The sequence below is a fragment of the Tachypleus tridentatus genome, chromosome 6, assembly GCF_004210375.1.
Source record: "Tachypleus tridentatus isolate NWPU-2018 chromosome 6, ASM421037v1, whole genome shotgun sequence".
Classification (NCBI taxonomy): domain Eukaryota; kingdom Metazoa; phylum Arthropoda; class Merostomata; order Xiphosura; family Limulidae; genus Tachypleus; species Tachypleus tridentatus.
In genome coordinates this window covers 91,160,016-91,184,821 of record NC_134830.1, presented here as the reverse complement: position 1 = coordinate 91,184,821, position 24,806 = coordinate 91,160,016, and the positions used below count along the sequence as shown (strand labels likewise).

Sequence of the window (24,806 nt, the reverse complement as noted above, 5' to 3'; positions counted from 1 at the left end):
GCGTGCGCTTCGTAATCTGAGGGTCGCGGGTTCGCGCCCGAGTCGCGACAAAACATGCTCGTTCTCCCAGCCGTGGGGGCGTTATAATGTGACGGTCAATCCCACTATTCGTTGGTAAAAGAGTAGCCCAAGAGTTGGCGGTGGGTGGTGATGACTAGCTGCCTTCCCTCTAGTCTTACACTGCTAAATTAGGGACGGCTAGCACAGATAGCCCTCGAGTAGCTTTGTGCGAAATTCCAAACAAAAAAAAAAATGTTCCACGTTTTTATCAGCAGATATTATATATCATAAATAAACCTATTACAGTTTAGTAGGTCATGGACGAAATATTTTCTTTTCTTCTTGGAATTTAAAAAAATTGAATATAATAAATGATCTATGTCTTGAATATTTGAAGTAATGTGACCTGACTGTCAAGGACAGCTACAACTATTTTATATTCTTTTCTCTCCGCAACAAATAAGTATAGCACAGTGTCCTACTTTGGCGCCCTGCCGGTGTAAGTGGCACGTGCGTCCAAGAAAAGTCTGACACTGTAGGAAGACTCGTTTGACTTTTGCTTACTCTTCATCCTACTTTCAGTGTCTAATTAGGTGAAAGGCCTTTAGACAAGTTAACTTGCCAACACTTAGGTGCGGTGTGGTTTGGTTAAACACTAGAAACAGTGTAGGTCTCAAAAGCAGCAAAACTGTAAATGTTCCTTTTCGCGTGAACTTAATCTAGAACTTCACGATGTTGGTTGCACTACATGTAATAATCTTAATTCGGTTACTTGCATTTCACCCTGTTTTCTCAGACAGAATTGTCCTAAAGGCAGATGAAGTTAGAGGTAAGTGCAGGTAAGCATGTATTTTATATTGTTAAAACTAACGTAAAAGTTAAGTTAAAATGACTGCTGCTTAGGTATTAATATTTCTACCGTATTCTAATACGCCCGAATATTTCTAACGTTTGTATACAATTCCAAAATCTTAGTTCCAAGAAAACTGCAAAATGAAAGTTAAAAATTTAATGTGTTAAGATTGATCTGTTTATAATGTCTACAAGTTAATGTTATTACTGTTTGCGTAGGAAAGATTAATATATATATGAATACCTAGATATGTGTGTAGTATCAACAAATACACACGCAAATGAGTGTGTGTGTGTGTGTATATATATATAAATCCAGTAGCGTGCAAATTTATACGAACATCCAATTTTCCTGCAGTTTAGAATTTTGTATATATGAAATAAAACTATTGTAGTTTGTATTGTTGAAAAAAACATTTAAATAGTCAAATAATTGATTATTTTTCATATTCTCCGTAAGCTCCTTAGTTTGACGACTTACAAAACTATGAACTAGGTTTCTATATCCATGGTGGGTATAACATATATAGCCCATTGTCTAGCTTTGTGCTCAACTATAAACAAACGTTTATGACTTTAATATTTGGAAGAAACAAACTCAGGTCTACAGCAAATGAAATAGCCACAATAAGATCCTGACTTTAACCTTCTAGAACATATCTGGAATTTCGTGATGACGAGAAACCCGCTTGAAGTAAAAAATGTATTCTCAAAGGTTAACCTGAAGATGACTGAAGAAGATCGAAACGTTGTTCTGTACTTTATTTTAATTAAAATTTTAATACCCATACCAACCGTCTTGAGAATATATATCTGAAATTAGTTTGACCACGTGCTTTAAAAAAAGGCTCTGGACAAAAAAAAATAAATCAATATGGACAAGAGACTTCGAAAAAATACACAGGCACAATGCAATAAAGGTGTTAATGATGCCAAAGGATGTCACAATAAATAATAGCAAATTTAAAGCATTATTTGTATAAAAAATTTTTAAAACTTTTCTGTTATATTAATATGTACTGATCGCAAGTTAGTTTTTGTAACGAATCAATTGTTGTGTGTAGAGCTCATAAGATGACAATTGTTGAGGTGTTCGAATAAATGTGTGCACTAGTATATATGAATAATTATTTAAAAAGCTACAAAGTCTTCGTTACAGTTAAATTAAAAAAGAATGATACTTGTTTTTACAAAACATATCTAAACTTTGATGAAATATAGTTAAATCAAACCTTCATATCTCGTAATTAATTTTAGACATAAAGTATTCATTGGCGTGCAGATTTCTAAAATTATTCACCAATTTATAAAAAAAAAATAATATTTTTCCTTGTAAAAACGTGAAACCTACCATCAGTTATAAATACGAAGTTCCAGTTGATCCATTACTATGTAATTATAAATGTTTTTAACTAATCTAAATGTAGATGAAGTTAGTAACATACCTAGTGAGTGTGAAAATAGTTTATGTATTCATATTAACTTGAAAAATATAAAAGATAAAATATTACGCGAAATACTCAGGAAAGGATCTAAATACAGAACAGCCACAAAATGTAATAAGAATAATATTCTAAAATATATTGAAAATAATACTGATGAATATATTTTAAAACTTAGCTATACTACATCCTATCTACTTGAACTCAATCAGTACATTAAAGTACAACCATTCAAATGAAAATGAAGTGGATAAATGTTTCCAACATTTTGAGAACGTTGTCTAAACCATAGAATGGCCCACTGAAAAATGGTCATTATTATTACAAAATGTTTTAATTGATAAAGCACGAAAAGCTTATACTGCTTTTTTTTCCAGAAGATTGTACGAATTGTGATAAAGTTAAAGCAGCTATTCACAAAGCATATGAGTTAAAACTTTATGTTCGTAGAATTTCTCACCTGCCATAATGCAACAGACTATTCCTCCTCTGGGTGAGCTATGACTTGTTGTAGATTTCTTTCTCGTATCCCATGTTGATCCAGAATTTTTTTGTTTTCCAGTGTTACTAAGCACGAGGGATACCTCTGAATTCTGAACACATCTTTATGGCCTAAGTGTGTGAATATTTTACATCTGAAAGAAATGTTACGTTACCCTGCACACAAGCGATCAGTTGCCTATGGCATCACACTGCCTAAATAACGACAAACACCATCAAATCTGGCTTTAATAGTGGAACAGTACATCGGTTGCTGTTATCGCATGAATTGCTTACTTGTATATTCAAGATCGTTGCAATAAACGTTCAAACCTTTGTAATTTGTATGATGCTTCAAGGTTCTATTTTCCCAACGCGCTTATATTTTGACTTAGCTTTTCATCATAATAGAGAAAATCGATTTTAACATATATAAATATGAATAGTAGTTTTAGCCCTCCCCCAGTGGCACAGCGGTATGTCTGCGGACTTAGAACGCTAAAACCGAGTTTCGATACCCGTAGTGTGCAGAGACAGGTAGTCCATTCTGTTGTTTTTTGCTTAACTTCAAATAAACAGTTCTACCATTTCTATGTAAGTGATGAATACTTACATTTTCAAATATATCACACATTAATCTTGTACAGAAAAGGTATTCAAAACAAAAACTAACACATTATAAAACAGTTGTTTGAAATGCAACACGTGTAATTACTGTTTTCTTTTAACCAGATATTTAGAAGCAAGCAAATTACTACATACAGTGACAACTTAAATACTTGGCATGTAAATGTTTGAACAAATACAAAAACGAAACGTTTGAACTAAGTATGTAATTGTTTCAGTTTAAACAACCAAACATTTCTGTAAAAATTAGACAATTAAACTAAATATAATCCTAAATATCTCACGTGTTTATTGTAACAATGTTAACATAGGTTTTTATAGTATGGTTTATATATCACATTGCAATATATTTATTTTACTTTGAGCAAATAAAATAAGCCTAAATTATTATTTGACAAATGTATGCATGTATGTCTGTTTATAACTGGCGAGCTTTTGGACCGATTGCCACCATATCTGCCGTATATCCCCTCCACTGAGTGTGTTTGTATGTGTGTGTGATTTCCTATAGCAAAGTCACATCGGGCTATCTTCTGAGTTCACACGGGGGAATCGAACCCATGAGTTTAGAGTCGTAAATCCATATACTTACCGCTGTATCAGCGGGGAACGCCCTCCACTGAGAGTGACAAAGGAGATTGGTGATTGGATTCGATCACCTTATGTCTTCGCCGTGTATTAAACGGGTACATCAGTTATTTATCACTATTTTAAGTTTTCCTTTTATCTTATTATTGTTATAATTTAAAGTGCACTTATTCACAACACTAATGGGGTGTACACATCACTCTTTCCCTTACTTTTGTAAGCAGACTGGGAAATTTAATGTAACTACTAAGTCAACCAGGTTGCTTTATAAGTCTTGTGTGAATTTAGTAGTTTTCTTTTCAACATCTTGAACGATCATTCAAAGTTATTTTCAGAAAAGTCAGATAATTGACAGCACTAACAAAGGGTTGCCTACAAGGATGAAATTTCATTTCATTTCTGATATCAGTGAAACATAGCATTAGATGTTACATAAGTGAAGTGTTTAATTTAAGGGTATAGTTGCTACATATACTTGAAAACAGTGGATATTCTCAGACTCTATAAATACTCATATCTTCGTAGTGAAGTCTATCACATTGACGATATGAAATCAAAGGAAGAATTAGTACAAAAATGAGCAACTGGTGAATACGCTTGTTATGTTTTAATCTCACATATATAGTTTGACATACAAAGCCATTAGCATATTTTGGACATGTAATCAGGATCAGAAGTAATTCAAATACCAGTGCAATAGTGATATCCCCCATGAGACCTTCATCTGGAGCATCACGAGTTCTACTGGCGTATCTTGCATGTCCAAGGTACCACAAAAAAAAATACGTGTACAAAGAAGCATTCAACTATATTGGTTCCAACCTTCCACTGACAGTACGAGCAGATAGGCCGATGTTGATTTGCCATAAGAAATAAAAACACACACACGCGACCAACTACAAACCGATGTCCTTGTTAAGAAGTTTTAGCTATTTAACGGTGTATTTCTGGATTTTTATTTTAGCAATAAAAATGTTTAGTTGTTCCTTATTTAGAAACCCTAATAATAAACATCCTCAACTATATGTTTTACAATTTTGGATATGACATGGGTCAGTTGCTACTCGCCAATGCAAAGATTATGTAGTGTTACAAATTCGGCATACATTTTATTCCAGCAAGTTTTTTTAGTCATTTATCTGTGTACTTTAACTACCTGCTTCATTTTAAGTAAGACAGAAGCCACTCTCAGTACTCTTTCTACAAATATATGATCACCTGTCACATTCTGGATGCATTACAGAGTGCACACACAATTTGAGTGAAAACTCTTAAATACTTGGAGGGATACAGGATTCAAAATAATTACCTTTTACCATTTTAGTTATTTCTCCAAAACGTTATTGTGCACTGTAGTAACTATTTCCAAAACAATAAAAGATTGTGTTTCAGGGTGGTGGGGGTAAGCCCTATGGTAGAGCTTTGGATTTCGAGCCTGGCTCATATCTGAGTGATACTTCGAAAGATTCTCTTCACTATAACTTTGAATTTATTGTTAGAATGGCAATGTATGTTTTAGAAAGGATAGACGAATGTTACTAGTTGTTTGCCTTATTCGTTAGCATTGCATAGTCATTGCAATCTGTGGATCGTGGGTTCGAAACCCCTGCTCACCAAACATGCTCATCCTTTCACCCATAGAGGTATTATAAAGGGATGGTGAATCCCACTAATCTTTGGGGCCCGGTATGGCTAGTTGGTTAAGACACTCTACTCGTAATCTGAGGATCGCGGGTTCGAATCCTGTCACACCAGAAATGCTCGCCCTTTCAGCCGTGGGGGCGTTATAAGTGAAGGTCAATCTCACTAATCGTTAGCAAAAGAGTAGCCCAAGAGTTGGCGGTGGGTGATGATGACTAGCTGCCTTCCCTATAGTTTCACACTGCTAAATTAGGGACAGCTTGCGCAAATAGCCGTCGTTTACCTTTCCGCGAAATTAAAAAAAGCAAAAGCAAAGCAATCTAAATCGTAGGTAAAAGAGTAGCCCAAGAAGTTAGCAATGAATGGTGATGATCTACAGCCTTCACTCTTGTCTTTCACAACTAAATTAAGTATGGTAAGTGCATGTAACAAAATGCAAAATTCAAACCAAAACCCATCTACTTAGTAGTTGAAATTTAGGTAAGGCAGCAGATGGCCTATAAATACAACATGCAAATTTGTATTTCGATAAAAGTACAAACTTGAACCAAACTAGGTTCACTGGGGAAAAAGAAAAACGAACTCGTGTTTGATGACAGCTTCCAGGTCTCATACCTAGACTGTCAGTCTACGAAGAGAAGTGTGTGTATATAATGTAAACAAGCATTGTGATAATTCGTTTGTATAGTATATAAAGTCACTATAAACTTACATTCAATGTTCAGTAAATGTATGACGACTTTCTTCAGTTACAAAAATGTCTGTGCACACAATATTACTGATAATATTTCTTTCCAAGGAGAAAAAAAGTAACTTGTAAAGCTAAACATGGAAATAATTGTATTATTATTGACACAGAGAGAATTAAATAAACATCCTTTTCAGGACGAATAACTATTATATATTGATTATAAAAATGAATTAGCTGTCGAATTGTAATGTTATCCACCCTTTCCTACTTTGTTTCCTTAGTTATTAGTTTTGCTCTTCCTATTTCCTTGATTTAACAATTTTTGTGTTTATTCTATATTATTTAGAAAATTAAATAAGCATCCTTTTCCAGATGACTAGAGGTTACGTATTAATAAAAGACATGAGTTAGTGATAAATGTTTTTACTTATAAAATTCAAGAAGTTACAAAAGTAGCTAAATATAGAATTGAAAACTATAATCAGTACATCAAGTGTACACTAAATGGTAAAAAAAAAAATATGGGCTTTCTCGTTTAATATTTATGGAAAAGATGCATTTGGTATAATAAAAACGTTTCAGCAATACGATAAATATGTTAGTGACACAATTCGCCTATAGAAATGCATATTAAATGTGTTTATATATAAAAAAATAAACATAAGTTGATACAAGTATAAATCTATATGCAGCTCGGCAGACTGTCTGTATTTGTTATAAAAATAAATTTATAAAGGAAAACCTACAAAAAAATGAAATGTTTCCTCATGAACAATATTAACGTGCTAAGCAAATACAAAGATACGAGTAGCAGATTTATATATTTAGGATATACACTGCTGGCCAAAATCTTAAGGCCAATGAACATAAAGAAATAATATGCATTTGCGTTGTTAAACTCAACCACTTATTTGAGTAGAGCTTCGAAAGATGACAATAAAAAAAAGGAAAATAAAAATAAGAATCTTTTTTAGCATTTAATAGGGAAAATGTGAACACTATGGAATTAGCCCAAATACTAGCTGGTCAAAAGTTTAAGACAATACTGAAACGAAGCATTAATCGGTATACACGTAACGAAATTTAGTGATCTGTGTTCAAGCATTAGCGTTGTCAACATCTCTTACTGACAACTTCTGTGTTACATTGGGTAAAAACATGGAAAAGGCTAAAAAGTTGACAGAGTTTGAACGTGGCAGAATTGTCGAGCTTCAAAAGCAAAGTCTCTCTTAACATGCCATTGCTGATGATTTTGGGCGTAGTAAAACTGCTGTTGCAAATTTCTTAAAAGACACTGATGGATACGGAACGAGAATTTCAAGTGGTCGACCCAAAAAAATTTCGCCGGCGTTGAGCAGGAGGATTTGAGGGGTTGACCAGCAAGACATCAGCCGATCGTCGAACCAGATTAAGGCTCTTACGGACGCAAAATGCAGCTCAAGAACAATAAGACGGCATCTACGAGAGATAGGCTTTAAAAACCGTAAACGTCTTCAAAGGCCACGCCTTTTTCCACACCACAAAACAGCTAGGTTAAAAACTTTGCTGAAAAGCACCAAACATGGGACGTAAAAAAATGAAAGGTTTTGTTCTCTGATGAAAAGAATTTAACCTGGATGGTCCAGATGGCTTTCAACGTTACTTGCACGATAGGAATATCCCATCAGAGACATTTTCTACATGACACAGTGGAGGACGTTCCATCATGATCAGGGGTGCTTTCTCCTTCCTTGGAACAATGGAGCTTTAGGTTATATAGGGCGTCAAACAGCAGCTGGCTACATTGGCATGTTGGAGAGAGCGTCCTTATTGACTGAAGGCCATCGCTTGTGTGGAAATGACTGGATCTTTCAGCAGGACAACGCTGCAATCCACAATGCCCGCAGGACAAAGGACTTTTTCGTGGCGACTAACATGATTCTTTTGGAACATTCAGCGTGTTCGCCCGAACTGAACCCCATTGAAAATGTTTGTGGGTGGATGGCAAGGGAAGTCTATACAAATGGACGTCAATTCCAAACAGTACATCTTCGTGATGCCATCTTCACCACATGGAATAACATTCCAGCCAGCCTTCTGCAAACGCCTATATCAACTATGCCAAACAAATGTTTGAAGTTATTCGCAATGACGTCCGTGCAACTCATTACTGAGATCGCTTATTTGGCATTTCCTACCCTGTTTAGGACTTCTTTTTGGTATGGTCTTAAACTTTTGACCAGCTAGTATTCAGGCTAATTTCTTAGTGTTCACATTTTCCCTATTAAATGCAAAAACGTTTTTTTTTTTCCCTTTTCTTATTTTCATCTTTCGAAGCTCTACTCAAATAAGTGGTTGAGTCTAACAACGCAAATGCATATTATTTCTTTATGTTCATTGGCCTTAAGAATTTGGCTAGCAGTGTATAAATAAATTGAGATATTGATGGTTTAATCACACGTGATGAAACACCTTTTTATGAGCTCGTTATTCTATGGAACTATTTACCCTAGCGGCATTAAGCTTAGTAACATTGTCCGCTTATAGCAAGACATGTTTGCTTTGTTTTGAATTTCGCGCAAAGCTACACGAGGGCTATCTAGGCTAGCCGTCCCTAATTTAGCAGTTTAAGACTAAAGGAAAGGCAGCTAGTCATCACCACCCACTGCCAACTCTTGGGCTACTCTTTTACCAATGAATAGTGGAATTGACCATCACATTATAACGCCCACACGGTCGAACCCGCGACCCTCGAATTACGAGTCGAGTGCCTTAACCACCTGGCCATACTGGGCCAACAACACATGTAATACAAATAAATATATAAATGAAAACTATAAATATCAGTTGAGACAAGTTGAAATGTGAATGCAATCTTACAAAAGTTTGATTACATTGCCCACTTGTAAAACCCTGGTAACACTGTCGATCTATAGAAATACCATCTACCTTTGTAAAAGATGCGCAATATACAACCAAGAATTATAAAGTTAATAATATTAAAATAGCATATTTTATGTTTTACTTACAAAACGAAACTGTAAATACAACATTATTCAAATTATATTAAATTACTAATTTTAAAACTGATTGTTAGCATAAAGTAATGCCATGTTTATAAAGTGGTTGAAAATGGTATGGAATCTTCATTAGTTCATTACCATTCCTACAACATAGATAGAAGAAATAGAAAAGTTGGCTACGTTTCATTCTCCATGTCCTATTGGACTATTCTAAATCCAGTCCAGATGCATGTATAAAGTTATAACAAGTTCTTATCAAAGTTTTCAGAAGGTCTGGTTCTATCATTCGACTAATTTAACGAATATCATAGTCAACATTAAGAAAACTCAACTTAGCCTCTATTTTTTTGTTCAAGTTAATTAATAATTAATTCCAATTAAACCAATAAAACAGCATAGATCACAGCTAAAAGCGAACTCAGTAGTGAACATAGTTAACTACATACAGTGTTCTCATGGTTTTACTTATAATGATTAGAATGCGTTGCTTCATCAGTTGGGCAAGGTCGCTACTAACGTTATATTCGGACATAATTTCAATAAAATATATAACGAGATTCAGCCAGCTCAGGGTATTTAGGTCAGTTTTGAATATAGCTAACAATGCGAAATAATCTTATAATAATAATAATAATAATTTTTAGAATAAAAGAACAGACATATTGAAAATTTTAATCGATATTGTTAATTGAATTAATATTAAAGAAATAATAGTTCTTTATCTGTTTGTAACTGAGTAGAAAATGATCTGTTCTGTGCCAATCCCTAGTATCAAAACCCGTTTTTTAGCATTATAAGCCTTCAAATTTTCCACTGTACCAATGGGGAAGAACAAAATAGAGTGTAATTTAAAACTCGTTGGAGATATTTCTTGTTCCTTGAAGAACTTGACATTTTTAACATATGTATATGTATTGTCATGAATGCAGCAGTTTATTGTCTAAAAGTATAAGTTATATGCGCAGCTTATGTCTCATAGTCATATTTATGAACGATGACATTTTCTCTTTCCTATGCATTATTTGATTCTATCTAGATATTTTTCAGAAAAAAAAAAAAATTTCCTTCCAGACTTCCCCGGGATGTGCTATGATGTTCATCATTGTGTAGCACATCACGTTAACGAGACTTGGACGACTGGCTCTTGTTCCCTGAAGAGATGTGAAAAGTATGAAAGTAATATGTTGCTGGAAGTGCATTACATGTAAGTTAAATTTCATCATTTTGGCACTTTGATATTATGTGTTTCTTCGTACTAGATGAGATTAAAGTTGTTCCTTTATTTTCTTATGAGTAGTGTAGATGTAGCGGCTAAGTCGTGTTTGTAATTAAATATATATACATAATTATTTATTTATAATTTAAACATATTTAGATCTTTTATTTTGTACATGATTTAGGCAGACTCTGTATGACAAAAATAAATTGAAATGTGTAACAACTGCCCAGTTTAAAGTGACATTTGGGAAGATATGCTTCTAGATGTAAAATTGTATTTATTGTTGTTTTTTTTAATTTCGCGAAAATACTACACGAGGGCTACCTGCGCTAGCTGTTCCTAATTCATCAATCTAAGACTAGAGGGAAGGCGGCTTGTTATCAACACCCACGGCCAACTCTTGGGCTACTCTTTTACTAAAGAATAGGGGATTGACTGACACATTATAATGCCTCCATGGCTGAAAGGTCGAGCATGTTTGGTGCGACCGGGATTCGAACTCGCGACCCTCAAATGACAAGTCGAACGCCTTAACCCACCTGGCGATGCCGGGCCTCAGACACACAAGAGCTCTGGACATTTTAAGCTTTCACCATACGTTACACCGTCAACCTAGAAGTTTGCTTGTTTAGAAGCTAAGCACAAAACTACACAACAGGCTATCTGTGCTTTGACCACTACGGGTATCGAAACACGGTTTCTAGCGTTGTAAATCCGCAGACATACCACTATGTCGCTGAATGGCCAACCCAGAGGAATGAATTAAGAAACATGTTCTGAAGCTCAACAAGTTACCTACACACTATTGAGATCACCACCATAGTACATAACTTCAGTTCCAAAGCCCCAATTTATGCTTAATTTGGAGATAAATTTTGCTATATCACTCATCAAATTGCTAACAGCTGACATAATGGACAATACAGAATCTACGACTCAAAACCTTCCGAAACCTATGAAGAACAATTAAGACCAAATTTATTCTGTTCTCAAACACGCCAACAAGCCAAGATCCAACATGACAAAACAAGAATTTGGCGCCTTGAATCGTCTAAATTAGTACAATACTATTAACATTCTATATTCAGAAAACGAAAACAGACAATACCTTAAGGTAGAGATTATTATAACACTAAGTTCACACAGGTACTACTCTGTAACCAGTACAAAATGCTCAGGAATGAAGTACAGGGTAAAACGTCAAACAAACTCAGAACCAGAGGTTTAATTAAGGAAAACATTACCAAGAATCCAAGAACCAGCGGTAGCTGTCTTCAATGGTTTTAAGTACTACGTAAGTTCCATAAGCTCGATAAAAGGGTTCTTCTTATAGCTATAGTCAGTGTCATAAGCATAATTTACCATCACTTAGCTGCCTTTTTTGTTGTACCTGTCCTACCACCACTATGTGGTAATATTGAACACCATTTTCACTACTCAAAACATTTCATTGGACAACTCAGAAACATACATATCAAATTCCAGGTTGTAATCTTTCTTTCTTATGTCATGGGTCTGATTTTCGTGTCTTAGTTTCAGAAACTTTCCACACGACAAAATGAAATGTTGAATGATAATTTTCTTCTATACAGAACTGGCACGAAGATAGAAGCTATTATGAAACTAACAACAGTTTGTCTAAAGTTCACATATTTTCGATACGACAAGAAACATGCGGCTTTGTCATTGGATCATCACTTTCTCCAAACTTAGCAGATACTTTCATGGAAGATTTTGAACAAAAACTTCTCTCCTAAAATCAAGAAACCGGCTTTTACAGACGCTACTTTCACGATACATTTGTTACTCCCCCCCCCGTATTAATGACAAACTTACTAGTCTTCTTAAAACACTAAATCAATATACAACAAAACCCACTTCATCACAGAAATATAGAACAACAGAAGCCTGACATATTTTCATCAGCAAACAGGATGGCAAACTTACTACAACCGTATACAAGAAACCAACCATACTGATAGATACTTATATTTTCAGTCTTACCGTCTACCTGTTGTTATACACGATATTATTAAGTGCATATTTAGACAAAAACAAAATCAAACCTGGAAACTGTTGAATTTCACCTAACCATACTTGTATTTAACTATCATTTAACTATTTAACTTTCCACATCTAAAGCACAGAACAGATATATTATTCGGCGTCTGTCCTAAGAAACTAGGTTTTCTTCTGGTACTCCGGTTTCCTCCTAAATCTAAATTCATTCCGCCACTGAATCAAAAGGCTCCGGCTCCCACCCTGAAAAGGACCTGTATCTCATGATGGTTTCAGAAAATTACAAAGCTAATCTTAACACAAAGTGCTTCTTTCAACGTTTCATTTTTACATTTTTCAAAGAAAATTAATAACGCTGGAAGTGGCTGTTGTGGTCACAGCCCGTGTCTCTCTATGTTGCTGAACTGCATCTCCATCTGACCTTCTTTCCCACGCGCGTGGCTGAATGGGAACAAATGTTCCCTAACACCCCTGCTGGGAAGTGCAGGAAATTATTTTGCTGCTTTCTCTTGCTCCAAACAAAATTCTTGACATGTTTAGTTTTTGTCAATTCATTCATTTCTAACGGTGTGATCCAATGGTTTTGAAGTGTTATTCTTGCTATTCCCACTTGTTTAAGGATTTTTTACAAAGTAACAACTGTCTTTTTAAGTTTTATCCATCATAAATAGTTTAAGTTATGAAGTAACTTGGTCATACTACACGAACGTGGTAAAAAGAAATATTTTTCGTTTTAACACACCAGACTGTATTCAGTCTTGAGTTATTTTTAACTATAAAATCCAATAGCTTAAGATCAAAAGTCCTGCCAAAATAAAGCACTCAATCAATCGAACCAAGTTAAAATATCGGTTCCCCTCACTCGTTGCTACTTCTGAATCCTGGCAATTTCATAGCTCACCTTTTAATATTAATCGTATGTTCAATCTTTAATCACATATTACCCACAATAACGATTATAGATCAATAGATTTTATTGGGGTACTCCCGTTTTCCCCCTCAAGAAACATTCTCGGCCATTGGACTTAATCCCTACCTCCCCTCTCTGAAAAGTCAACTTATATCAAAACTTTATTAGTTTATTAATTGGCATAAAAACTATGAACTTCATTTTAAATTAAACTTACAATCCACCTGACCAGGCTAAAAATAGTAAAAATCACTTTTGTAAAAATTTGCTAATAACGATACATAATTAGGGAAACAAACCTCTTCAACAAAATTCGAAAAGTAAGTGTACAGAAGCTGAGTACGTTATATTAAAACTATTATCGAACTTCATATAAAGAGATGCTCTTATATCTGCAGGTTGTATATCAAATGTCCTTTCTAGTTAAAGGAAGGTGAACAGCAAGATTTCTGTATCAAACAAACAGTCTTTTCTTCTGCACTGCTAACATACAGTAATACTGATAAGCAGAAGAGCCTATATTAGCTCCTTTGTGGTATGCAGGTATATTGATACCATGAAGAAAGTATAAAATAAAAAAGTTCTGGATAGGATCTGTTTCCGTCAAGTGTTACCTTTGAGCAACAGCTGATATTACACAGGTATAAGTAACAAATATACATTTTGCTACATTATTGCATCAATTATTTTATAAGCTATGTAAGTAATTATTATTGTCATTAACGCACGAGAAAAGCCAAAGTGATGCATTATGGCAGATTTCTGGGTAGGGCGAATCAGCAACTGATGCCAACAAAATTATTTTATTACAAGATGACTTAAAAAGTCTGTAGTTAGAATATGCTCTGTTTTCACACTAAACAAAGAGGAGAAATTGAAAAGTGTGTAGTTCATATTAAAACGTATTTAAAACAAATGAAAAATGTGTGTTATTTACAGACGGAAGAGTTTAATGTTTAACGTCTGTTTTATTAGAAGTTCAGTATCATGTTTGGCTGCTGAGAGGATTTTAAAGTTTGAGAATGAAATCGGATGTCTTGTTCTACATTGTTTTGGTAGATAGTGGAGTTAGGATGGTTTACACCTTTCTTTTCGTTTTTATAAATATACTCATATGTTTTACATAAACATGGTGTTTAGTTTCGTCAATACGAGCACCCCACAGTCTCCACTTGTATAAATAGACTAGATATCACCTTAAAGTACGACCAGTTGAGCATATGGATATATCTGTAACACTGGTAAAAACTTTACAAACCATCCTAACTCCACTATCTACCAATATTTGCAAACCCTCCCAACTCCACCGTCCACCAGCATTACAGAACAGATCACCAGATTCCTTCTCGAACTTTAGAATTCTCTCACAAACTAAGCATGTTACTTTTATATGCAAAAACGGCTCGTTTGGGTTGAGAAAATATTTTACATAGAAGACCGAACAACGTTTCGACCTTCTTCGGTCATCGTCAGGTTCACAAAGGTTCACCTTTGTGAAAAATATTTTCTCAACCCAAACGAGCCGTTTTTGCATTTAAATTTCTCAACAAGTGGGTTTTTCGACATCACTGATTAAGCATGTTGCTGAACATCTAACTGTTGTTATTTTTGGTTATTAAACAAAAAGTCATGCAAAGAGTTATCTGAGTTCTACCAACCATGGATATCAAAACCTAGTTTCTAGCAATGTAAGTCCGCAGACATACCGCTGTGCCACTTCTAATAAAAGTAATGTTGTATATAAACATTATTTTTCCATCTCCAGATAACACACGTTCATCACATGATTTAAATTTATTTTATTTGCACTGCATACCTTTATTTTCTTCCTTTTTGTGTTCGAATCGCTTATTTATTATTTATGATAAATTATGTAACATGTCTAATGTAATTACCGTTATGTTTGTTTTGTACTTCTTCCTTACTGAAGATTCCGAACGTTCAACATATTTGTATTAAGGTATATATTCAGGTATCTAAATTTTCTTGAAGATGTTTTACACGCACGTAAATAATAACATTCAAATAAACAAGACTAAAATGGTATTAAACATGTACAACCCTTTTGCTTAGATAACGATTACGTACGTTAAAGACCATCCCATAGATGTTTGAACCAGAGTGATCTCTGAGGTACAGAAAGTTCATCTCAAGCGGTAAAGTCCTTTGGGGTCGCGAGGGAGCGCTAACTCCTCATTTCATATGCATACTTAAAATGCAAACTACTTACAGACTTGTATTCTTATATATTTTATTGTTTATTGATGGAATCTTAATCATGTATATAATCTCAGATGTATTAGATAAAATGATGAGTTTGTCTGTAGTTGAAAGTTCTCTGACCCTGTATAAACGTCAGTAAATAATATTCTGAATTTCCATTAATTAGTTAGCTACAGTGGCTATATTAACATAACCAGTTTGGTAGTTAGCAGATCAATAAATTTTAGCGACGTCTATCTTCTAAATTTAGCATCAGCTCAAACTGGAGTGATTTAAAAGTATGGTATTCTTCATCACGCCCTCACCAAAGTGGACAGGTTTCGGAATCCGTCTTTCTGTCCACAGGTGTAGAAATACTGAGCCTAATGTTTACATCTACAAGCCAGACTAGCTATCTAATTATTTAAAAGTGTATAATTTCTTACGCTTTAAAAAAGTCTGCGAGTCAGTTCTTTCTATGGAATTTTAATATGCTCTTCTGAACAGTTATGTAGAATCAGAAGGCGCCAAAAATCTAGTTAGAACTCTAAGGATCAAAGAAAACAATGTTCCAAGTGACTGGAATCTATTATAATAATACACCCTTGTGCAAATTAATTGAAACAAGACGGAAAATTACATTTTTTTTTCAATTTTTTGCGTTTTATTTCTGAGAATCGAAAAATTACTCACAAATTAATACATGATATGACCGCCTTTATTTTTCAGAAGATCATTAATCCACTTTGGCATCGAGTCCACGAGTTGACTGCAATCTTTACTAATTTTTGGATCGCGGTACCACACCTCAATTATTGCCTCAATTAGCTTATCTTTCGTAGTACAGTCTTTTCCCCGAAGTTTTTATTTACAAATCGCCCAAAGATTCTCAATAGAATTTAACTCCGGAGAGTTTCCAGGCCAGTCCAGCACCTTCATTCGCGTTGTAGTCATAAAATTCTTCACAAGTTTCGATGTGTGGCACGGAGCCAAATCTTGCTGAAAAATGTCAGATCCATCTGGAAATCTCTTTTTCAATTCTGGAACGACTCTTCTCTGCAAAACTTTGATGTACTATGGTCTTCGCATCATATCTTCTGCGATATGTAAGCGTCCAACGCCATAGTAGCTGAAAAAGCCCAACACATCTTCTTCAAGGGATGTTTTACGAACTGATTGATGTGAGATTCTCGAAGTTTCTCACCTGGAGAACTGCAAACATGCAGACTTCTTTGATACTGTACGAAGAAATGAGTCTCGTCACTGAATAACACCTTCCTCCATTGTTCTTGCGTCCAGTTCTTGTATTTCAGACCCCATTGATACCGTTTTCTCTTCATTGAGTTGGTAAGAGGTTTTTCTTGACTGGTCTTCTTGCCCTTCTAACGCAATTTCGAATGACGAAATATTCCTCAAAATTTCGCCATATATTCCAAAAATAGATCGATCGTACTGCAAAACACAGCTAATGACGAGGTCTGTGTGAAAAAATGATTATTAAAGGAAATCAGCGGGTCCAGCGAGCCTACACTGGTCGCCATGCTGAAAATATTGTAAAATGGCCATTTGTTTCAATTAATTTGCACAAGGGTGTATATATATATGTGTGTGTGTGTGTATTTTATTATATATTTTTAGAGTTTGTAATGAATGAACTGTAAGCTTGTAATATGTTTAATATTGAACTAAATTTAACGCTCTTTCGAAACAAAAAAAAACATTAATATTGTTTTCTGTGAAATAAATTCAAATTTTGATATGTTTTAGATTGCATATAAAGAATCCACTTACGTGATAAATACAAAGCTATATAACATTTGAATAATTATGTTTTTATTTCATTTATTTCGAACCACTCCCTCCAGTGGCACAGCAGTATGTCTGCCGACCTACAATGTTAGAAATCGGATTTTGATAAACCTGATGAACAGAGCACAGATAATCCACTGTGTATCTCTGTACTTACCTACAAACAAACATGTATTTCTAAAAATAATATTAGTGTTTCTAGTTAAAATATGACACTTTTTCATTACAGGTGTCCTCGATTTCAGAAAGGACCTTCAGTTAAGTGTGACGTTGTAGAAGATAAGAGATTACCATATCCAGAGTGTTGTCCGAAACTGATCTGCAAAAGGAATACTCCGATATCATTGTCTCCAAAACTAAGGTATCAACTCCGGAAAGCAGAGGGTTATTCTCACAACTTTACCACAGCGCTGTATATGCGTTAAAAACTCCCTAAACGATGCTGATGATGATGTCCAATCAACTTCAAATCTATCAGCTGCTACGTAAATAATTTGAGACAGTTTGATTCAACAGTATAAGAACGGAATGTATTATTAAATTAGCTTGTATCTTCAGTGTTTTTCTTGACTGTTGTCATTACGTATTCGAATTCTTTACAAAGGAATTAAAAATACATATATAAAGTAGTTTCAATAGGAAGTGCAAGGACTTTTTTATATTACTTACATTTTACAAGCTGATATTCATAATGACAGCACTTCAAGATACATTATATGCTATGAGCATTGATTAAACATTTCACTTTGTTCCAAACATTTAGTTGGTGCGAACATCCTAAATTTATAGTAACTATGAGAAAAACCTGTACAGTGGATAGGTGAAGTGAAGGGAGAGCGATTGAGGGTGAAATTCTCCAATAACATACATTCATCAAAGAAAAGATTGAATTGGACCTCCTTTAAACTTAGGCTTCAAAAGTAAACAATTTGCGGGATACTAAGCTTATTTATTAGATTACTATGTTAATAAAGACGTTAACTGTGTTTTGTTTTACTTAAGTAATGTTTCTACATGATAGTGTATACCGAAATACAAATAGCTATATTATAACGGCCTATAACTATATCAAACAAAAAAGTGGTTTATTTCTCTTAAATTAATAAACTGACCATGAACTATTGATTAGTTTGTTTTGATTTCGCGCAAAGCTTTGTGAAGACTATCTGCGCTAGCCATCCCTAATTTAACAGTGAAAGACTAGATGGAAAGCAGTTAGTCAACTCCACCCACCTCCAACGCTTGAGCTACTCTTGAGGATTGATCATCACATTATAACGCCTCTACGGCTGAAAGGGTAAGTATATTTGGTAGGACGGGGATTCGAGTCCTCTACCCACAGTTAACAAGCCTATTGCTCTAATCATTTCGTTATGCAAGGTCTGCCCCGTTCATTTAATGTAAATTACAATATTCAATTTTGTTATTCGAGCTCTAATGTGCTAATGTTAAGAAGTATACGGTCATCCCTTAAGTAATGTCGCATTTTAGATTCAGAAAAGAAAAAGGATTTCAAACTCTTTTAATGTTATTTAATCAATAATGTATGTTCCATTATTATTAATTACTTCCTGCCAACGATTCACAAACTTCCGAGTACCACTTCTATAAAATTCTTAGAGTTTGTAGGAAAAGTATGTAGAGAGGTAATTTTGACATCTTCGTGTGTTCCAAGATAGTTCTGCAAATTTCGGAACAGATGATAATCAGATGAGGAAAGGTTTGGAGAATAAGGAGGATGTAAAGGTTTTTCCCAGTCTATCTCTTCAGTCTTTGCAGATGTGATTCTTGCTGTATGGGGCCGTGCATTTTCTTGGTGCAACCCAACACCTTTACGATTGATCGAAGCAGGCCTTTTTTCTTTCAGTGCAACATTCAAGCGCTCTAATTGCTGAAAGTAGAAGTCTGATGTAATCACTACATCGAGTGGCAGCAACTCAAAGTGGATTACATCAACAATATCCCACCAAACACTTAACAAGACTTTCCTAGGGTGGAGGTCCATTTTGGAGTGTGCTTTAGCCAGTTTATCTGCACTGAGCCATTGTCTGCGGCACTTAACATTTTTATAATACATTCCTTTTTCTTCTCCAGTCACTGACCTGTCCAGAAAAGATGAGTTACGTTCACGAGAGTACAGAGAAGTGCAAATATCTACTCTTTCTTTAAGGTTGGCTTCTGTCAAATAATGGGGGACCCATTTTTCTAAGTTTTGACATATCTCCAAGCTGTTGTGGATGACAGTGAACTGTTGAATGGGTTGAATTAAGCTTTTGCGCTAGTTCTTCAACTGTTACAGAACAATCTTCATCAAGTGCAGCCAGCAGCAAGTCATCATTAAATTCAACAGGACGACCTGAACGTGACGCATCATTTAAGATGTAGTCACCTGATCTGAACTTCTGAAACCATCTTCGACATTTTCTTTCACTGAGAGACTCAGCACCATAAACACCTTGAATGTTTCGTGTAGTTTTTGCTGCACTATTGCCATTTTTAAACTCATAAAGCATTATTTGCCTAATGTGCTCCTCAGACACATTCAATTTCATAAGGATTTATTTTATTAATTATCTGAAAAAAGTAGAGTTGAATTAGTTTCTCTTGTATGTTTGACCAATTTTATACATGTCCTACTACATATTTTAGTCATTAAGGCCTTCTACAAAGACAGAAATGATGATGCACTTTCTGTATTAAATTTTCGGATATTACTTGTGTGATGATTTGATAGGTATAATCTGTTTTGTATCAGCGCAGATGCTCCTTGCACGTATTATTTTTATCGCTTGGTTCAATCCTCACTGATTCCCATGAGGAACAATTTTGAAGTTGTCAGGCCATTGCCAATTTTGGAGGTCTGGGGACATTTCCTAAATACTTTTTGAAAATATAATGCCATGAGATTAAATTTTGAGCCATTTCAACTACAGTTACTGCACACACACAACGTAATGTTTTGAATCTGAAAAATTACGTTTTTAATATTGGGTTGAGGAATAATTCGTGAGCGTTTTTTCAAGTTAAAAAAATATATTCATAAATGAAACGCTTTCGCAAAATATTTCATGCCATTTGGTAGATAATTTTTTGCTCTAATAGATGGTGTGTTTGATTTTCATATGTCTTTAATATTTGCTCTCATTTTCAGCTCATTAAATGGAATGTCAAGTGGACAAAATCGAGCATTTTCGACACCATCTGCTTTTCGCATTTAATTTCTTGCAATTTCGTTTAAAGCAATGCATACTATATACCTAGGTATTACATGAAATAAAGTATCATAATAAATGTTTTGGGTGTAATGTGTTCATGCATTGAAGTATTGTATAGTCTTGCATGTAATGCTTGAATGAAATTATTTAAAAACGCTCACGAATTATTCCTCAACCTAATACATAACTAGCTATAGATTACATAGAAAAATGGTCAGACCATGGTCTAACTGGACTTATTTCTTCCTATAGACCTGCTTGTGGTGCACACAAGGTAGATAGCCCATTTTATAGCTTTGTACTTTAAACAAACAAACGTGAATGTAATTAATTTTTAAAGTACATGACTAAATTATAAATAGTTAAAACAATTTTTGCATAATTAACCAAATATTATAATGGTAATTTATAACATCGTTTGTATAAAGAGCTAGAAAAGCCAGTTTACATTACAGCAATATTATGTTAAAATATTGTTGACGTCACTATGGGGATAAAGAATATAATGTAACTGCATAGTTTGAGTTTTGATTACATATTTAAATAGTGGAGTATTTTCATGTTAAATCGATTTCCTCAAAGAGCATTAGGTATGTCCACTTTATACCGGAGAACTGACAGGATAAATAATATTGAGTTTTTAAACTAACTGAGTTTTAAAAACGATGAGTAAAGACTGTGAACAATCTTTATGTATTGAAATAGATAAAACACTATAAGCTTTTCTGTGTTGGACACTCGACAGTCGTCTTTTGCTTGTCTTACTGGTTAACAAATTTTCTCCCCTTAACACGTATTTTTCTCAACGAATGTACTTAAGATTCCATTTAAACTATTTAAATCTAACATTTCCTACTTAAAGGAAAATTTGCCCAAACTAACTAGCATTATTTACGTAACATGTCTTTTTTCATTTGATATAGGGAAGCCAAAATTTCGGATATCCTCTATCTCACCAATTAAGAACACTTCTGTCACCAACATTCTGGAACAATGTGCAATGTTACAGCAAAAACTCCTGAAGCTGAAACAAAGGCAGTTAGGACAAAGTCAACTTAATGGTTGTCTGGACCACTTGTTATTCAAACTGCATAATTTCGGAATAAATTAATTAAGAAGTAAAATATTAGGGTAGAAAATGCATACCATTCCAAAGTTAAAAGTGCTTGTTGAAAGCAAGCCTGATTCACAGGGGGAACAAAATATTTCGTATTCTGAGTTTTTTGTTCCCAAAACAATACATAATTAACTCATAATAAACAATACGAAAACCCAGTACGATGCTACATAATGCATAAAATAAATACATGTAAATAATAAAATTATATATATATATATATGCAACAAACTCTTTAATACAAAAAATACATAACATAAAAATAGATCATTGATAGAGAAATCTACACATCAAAACAACCTTTTAACAAATATCATCTACTTCCTTTAGAAGCTGGATGGCTATTATTCTAATCATCAATAAATAAGAAGAAGCAAATAAATAAAGAAAAACCCTCTTTAATAGACAAATACAATTTAATCAAAACTGTATAATGAAAATGCATTATAAACAAGAAAGAAAAACGCAAAACATAAAATAAACTCGTTACTCAATAATAATAAAATGGTTAGATTATTAAAATGGCAACTAATTAAAGGCAATGAACATGTATTACTAAATTAATCAATAAAATAAATAAAATGTTTTTGTAATAACTTTTATAAAGAAAAACAATACATTTCTCAAAAATACCTAACAGAGTACAGATAAGATACTATAAATCAAAATAAAAAATGAAGACATTTTATCTAAACATTTTTAAGTTAAGGAAAATAAATACACAACATTTATTATGCATACCTAAAGTTAGCACAAAGCTCTTATCCTTGTCAACGAAACCTTGTCAGTATATTTTTTATTACCACCTCATACATACATTGACAACAATACATTGCTAAAGAATTATACAGTTTCAAAAATTATGACAGTCCATAAAACAATTAATACAAATAACCTTTTGATAATAAAATCACATATCACGTTAAAGTGCTTAAACACAAATGTTATCTTTTTGGCTTAACAAAATCAATAATCACATGACTAAGGAGTTCTTTGAAAGCTGAAATAGGTTTCAAAGGAACAACGGGAATTTTCTGGTCAAGTTTTCCAACTAGTTAACATGTATGACAAGTTTTACAACATGGAAATATTTGTTGCCTAATTTTTGGCCAAAAGAAATGTCTCGTAATTTTGTCACACATCTTGTTAACACCTAGGTGACTTTCCATGGAAAGTTCAAGGGCAACTTTCAATGTTTCAGAATGATATTCTTTTGGAACAACGATTTGATAAACTACAATTCAGCCTTCTGAAGCTGGTGCATTTGAAAGTCTCCACTTTCTCATAAGCACACCATTAAAAAAATTAACGATTTGGAACTTTCTTTAGTTCATCCTTTGTGAGTGCATACTTTAATAGTGAAGAGATCTGTGGATCCTGTTCTTGCTAATGGATCATTTTGCTTCTAGCAAACGTAATTTTCCCAGCTGAACCAGAACCCTCACGTCCATCCTTGCCACTCATTAAAGACTTGTCAATAAGACAATGATTCACAAGATCCATGTCGTATCCAAAAAAATGTATGCGCCAAGTCTATAATATTGTCTTCTGAGCACGTGTCTATTTGGCACTCAAGAGAAACACATCTGGACTCTCCTCAACAACAACATCGTCCTTAGATGAAACAGTAATCGGCTCACTAACAATCTCGGATTCGGCAGGAACTCTTACCCCAGCCAAACCATTTTCCAACAATAATGATACACCCTTAATTGCAGAGTAGGTCTTATTCCAACTTTAACTGTCCCGAAACTAGGTCTAATATTAAATAAATGTTATGAAAAGGAACATTAACAAAGCTACCCTTTGTGATTACCCAAAGTTAATCACAGAACTCGCATCTAGTATAACTTCTAACAACAATGATAAAATACATATGGACATGGGATTAACAATGCCATTTGTCAAAGACACAGAACCAGTAGACACAAAAGATCTTTTCAAGGAAAGTGGTTTTATGCATTAAAATGTAATCATCGGAAAGAGCAGCTGCTGTCTGTAGTGCTTCAATTTTCCTTTCATCCATGTAAGTTTTAGGTCGTCACTTGTACAGCATTTAAATTCCTCAATTAAACATAATTGTCTTATTTTGTCGAAACTGTTTCTAATATGCATAAAATTACATCATAGATCAAAATGAGCCGCTATTTCGTGGACGAATTCCATATAAGTTTGACTTTCTTGCTTGCGACAACCTCGAAACTTTTAGCGATAAGCCTCCGTTAGTAACTCGTATGCTTTGAAAATAGCTGTTTTAACTTGTCATAATCCGTACAATCTTCTATAGAGAGAGCAGCATAAGCTTTCTTGTGCTTTACCGGTCAAAACACTGTAATAATAATAACCTTTTTAATGTTGGAATTATTTATAAACTTCATTTTTGTTAAATTATGGTACCTATACATATAGATTGAGCTCAATGTTGTTATTTTGCCTTGGTTGATTGGAGCTCAGTCTAATTTCTTTCAGCCTAATGTTTTTCTTGGCTTTGATACCGTCTTGTTTTTCTCAGCTTCGATGTGAGCTTGTTCAAGCTCGATTTCTTTGAAGTTTAGTTGAATTTCTAACTTATCTTGATCACTCAACTCTGATTGACTAATGAAGGCACTCGAGTATTCTCCTAATGCTTTCTCAAACAACAAATCATAATTGACTGATATTTCAACAATATGCTTTTTAACTCGTTTTTCTCATTGATTTTAACCTATAATTTTCAGATTTTGGCAATTTCGAGCAATTCACTTCTATTTTATTTTTCCAGTTGTTCAAGGGAGAGTTATTCAAGAAAACCTTGATAATCAGATACGATCGAATCTTGTTAGCTCTGATAAACTGAATTAAGATTTGAATCTTAATTTAGAACGAATTTTGTCTCTAATTCAGGTCTTGAACACAATCCCCCCTGTTGATTATGTTATGTATTATAAGTTATCTTGGATGAGTCTCCAATTTATTATATTAGCTGCATTACGTAATACAATTTCAAATAGCC

The 24,806-nt window shown here is 34.1% G+C and overlaps 1 protein-coding gene across 2 annotated transcripts; it reads left to right on the top strand.

The window, feature by feature from the left end:
- The first annotated feature begins 486 nt into the window (after positions 1-486).
- LOC143254612 (U-scoloptoxin(16)-Er13a-like) lies at positions 487-18,594 on the top strand. Of its 2 annotated transcripts, none has more exons than XM_076509762.1 (3): positions 487-839; positions 10,395-10,527; positions 17,712-18,594. In XM_076509762.1, exons 1-3 carry the CDS (start codon positions 818-820, stop codon positions 17,905-17,907), a joined length of 351 nt encoding a protein of 116 aa, XP_076365877.1. In that variant the 5' UTR covers positions 487-817; the 3' UTR covers positions 17,908-18,594. The 2 variants fall into 2 exon arrangements, with proteins under 2 accessions (XP_076365877.1, XP_076365876.1); XM_076509761.1 differs by having other exon boundaries at positions 492-829; positions 17,712-18,589.
- The last annotated feature ends 6,212 nt before the right edge of the window (positions 18,595-24,806 follow it).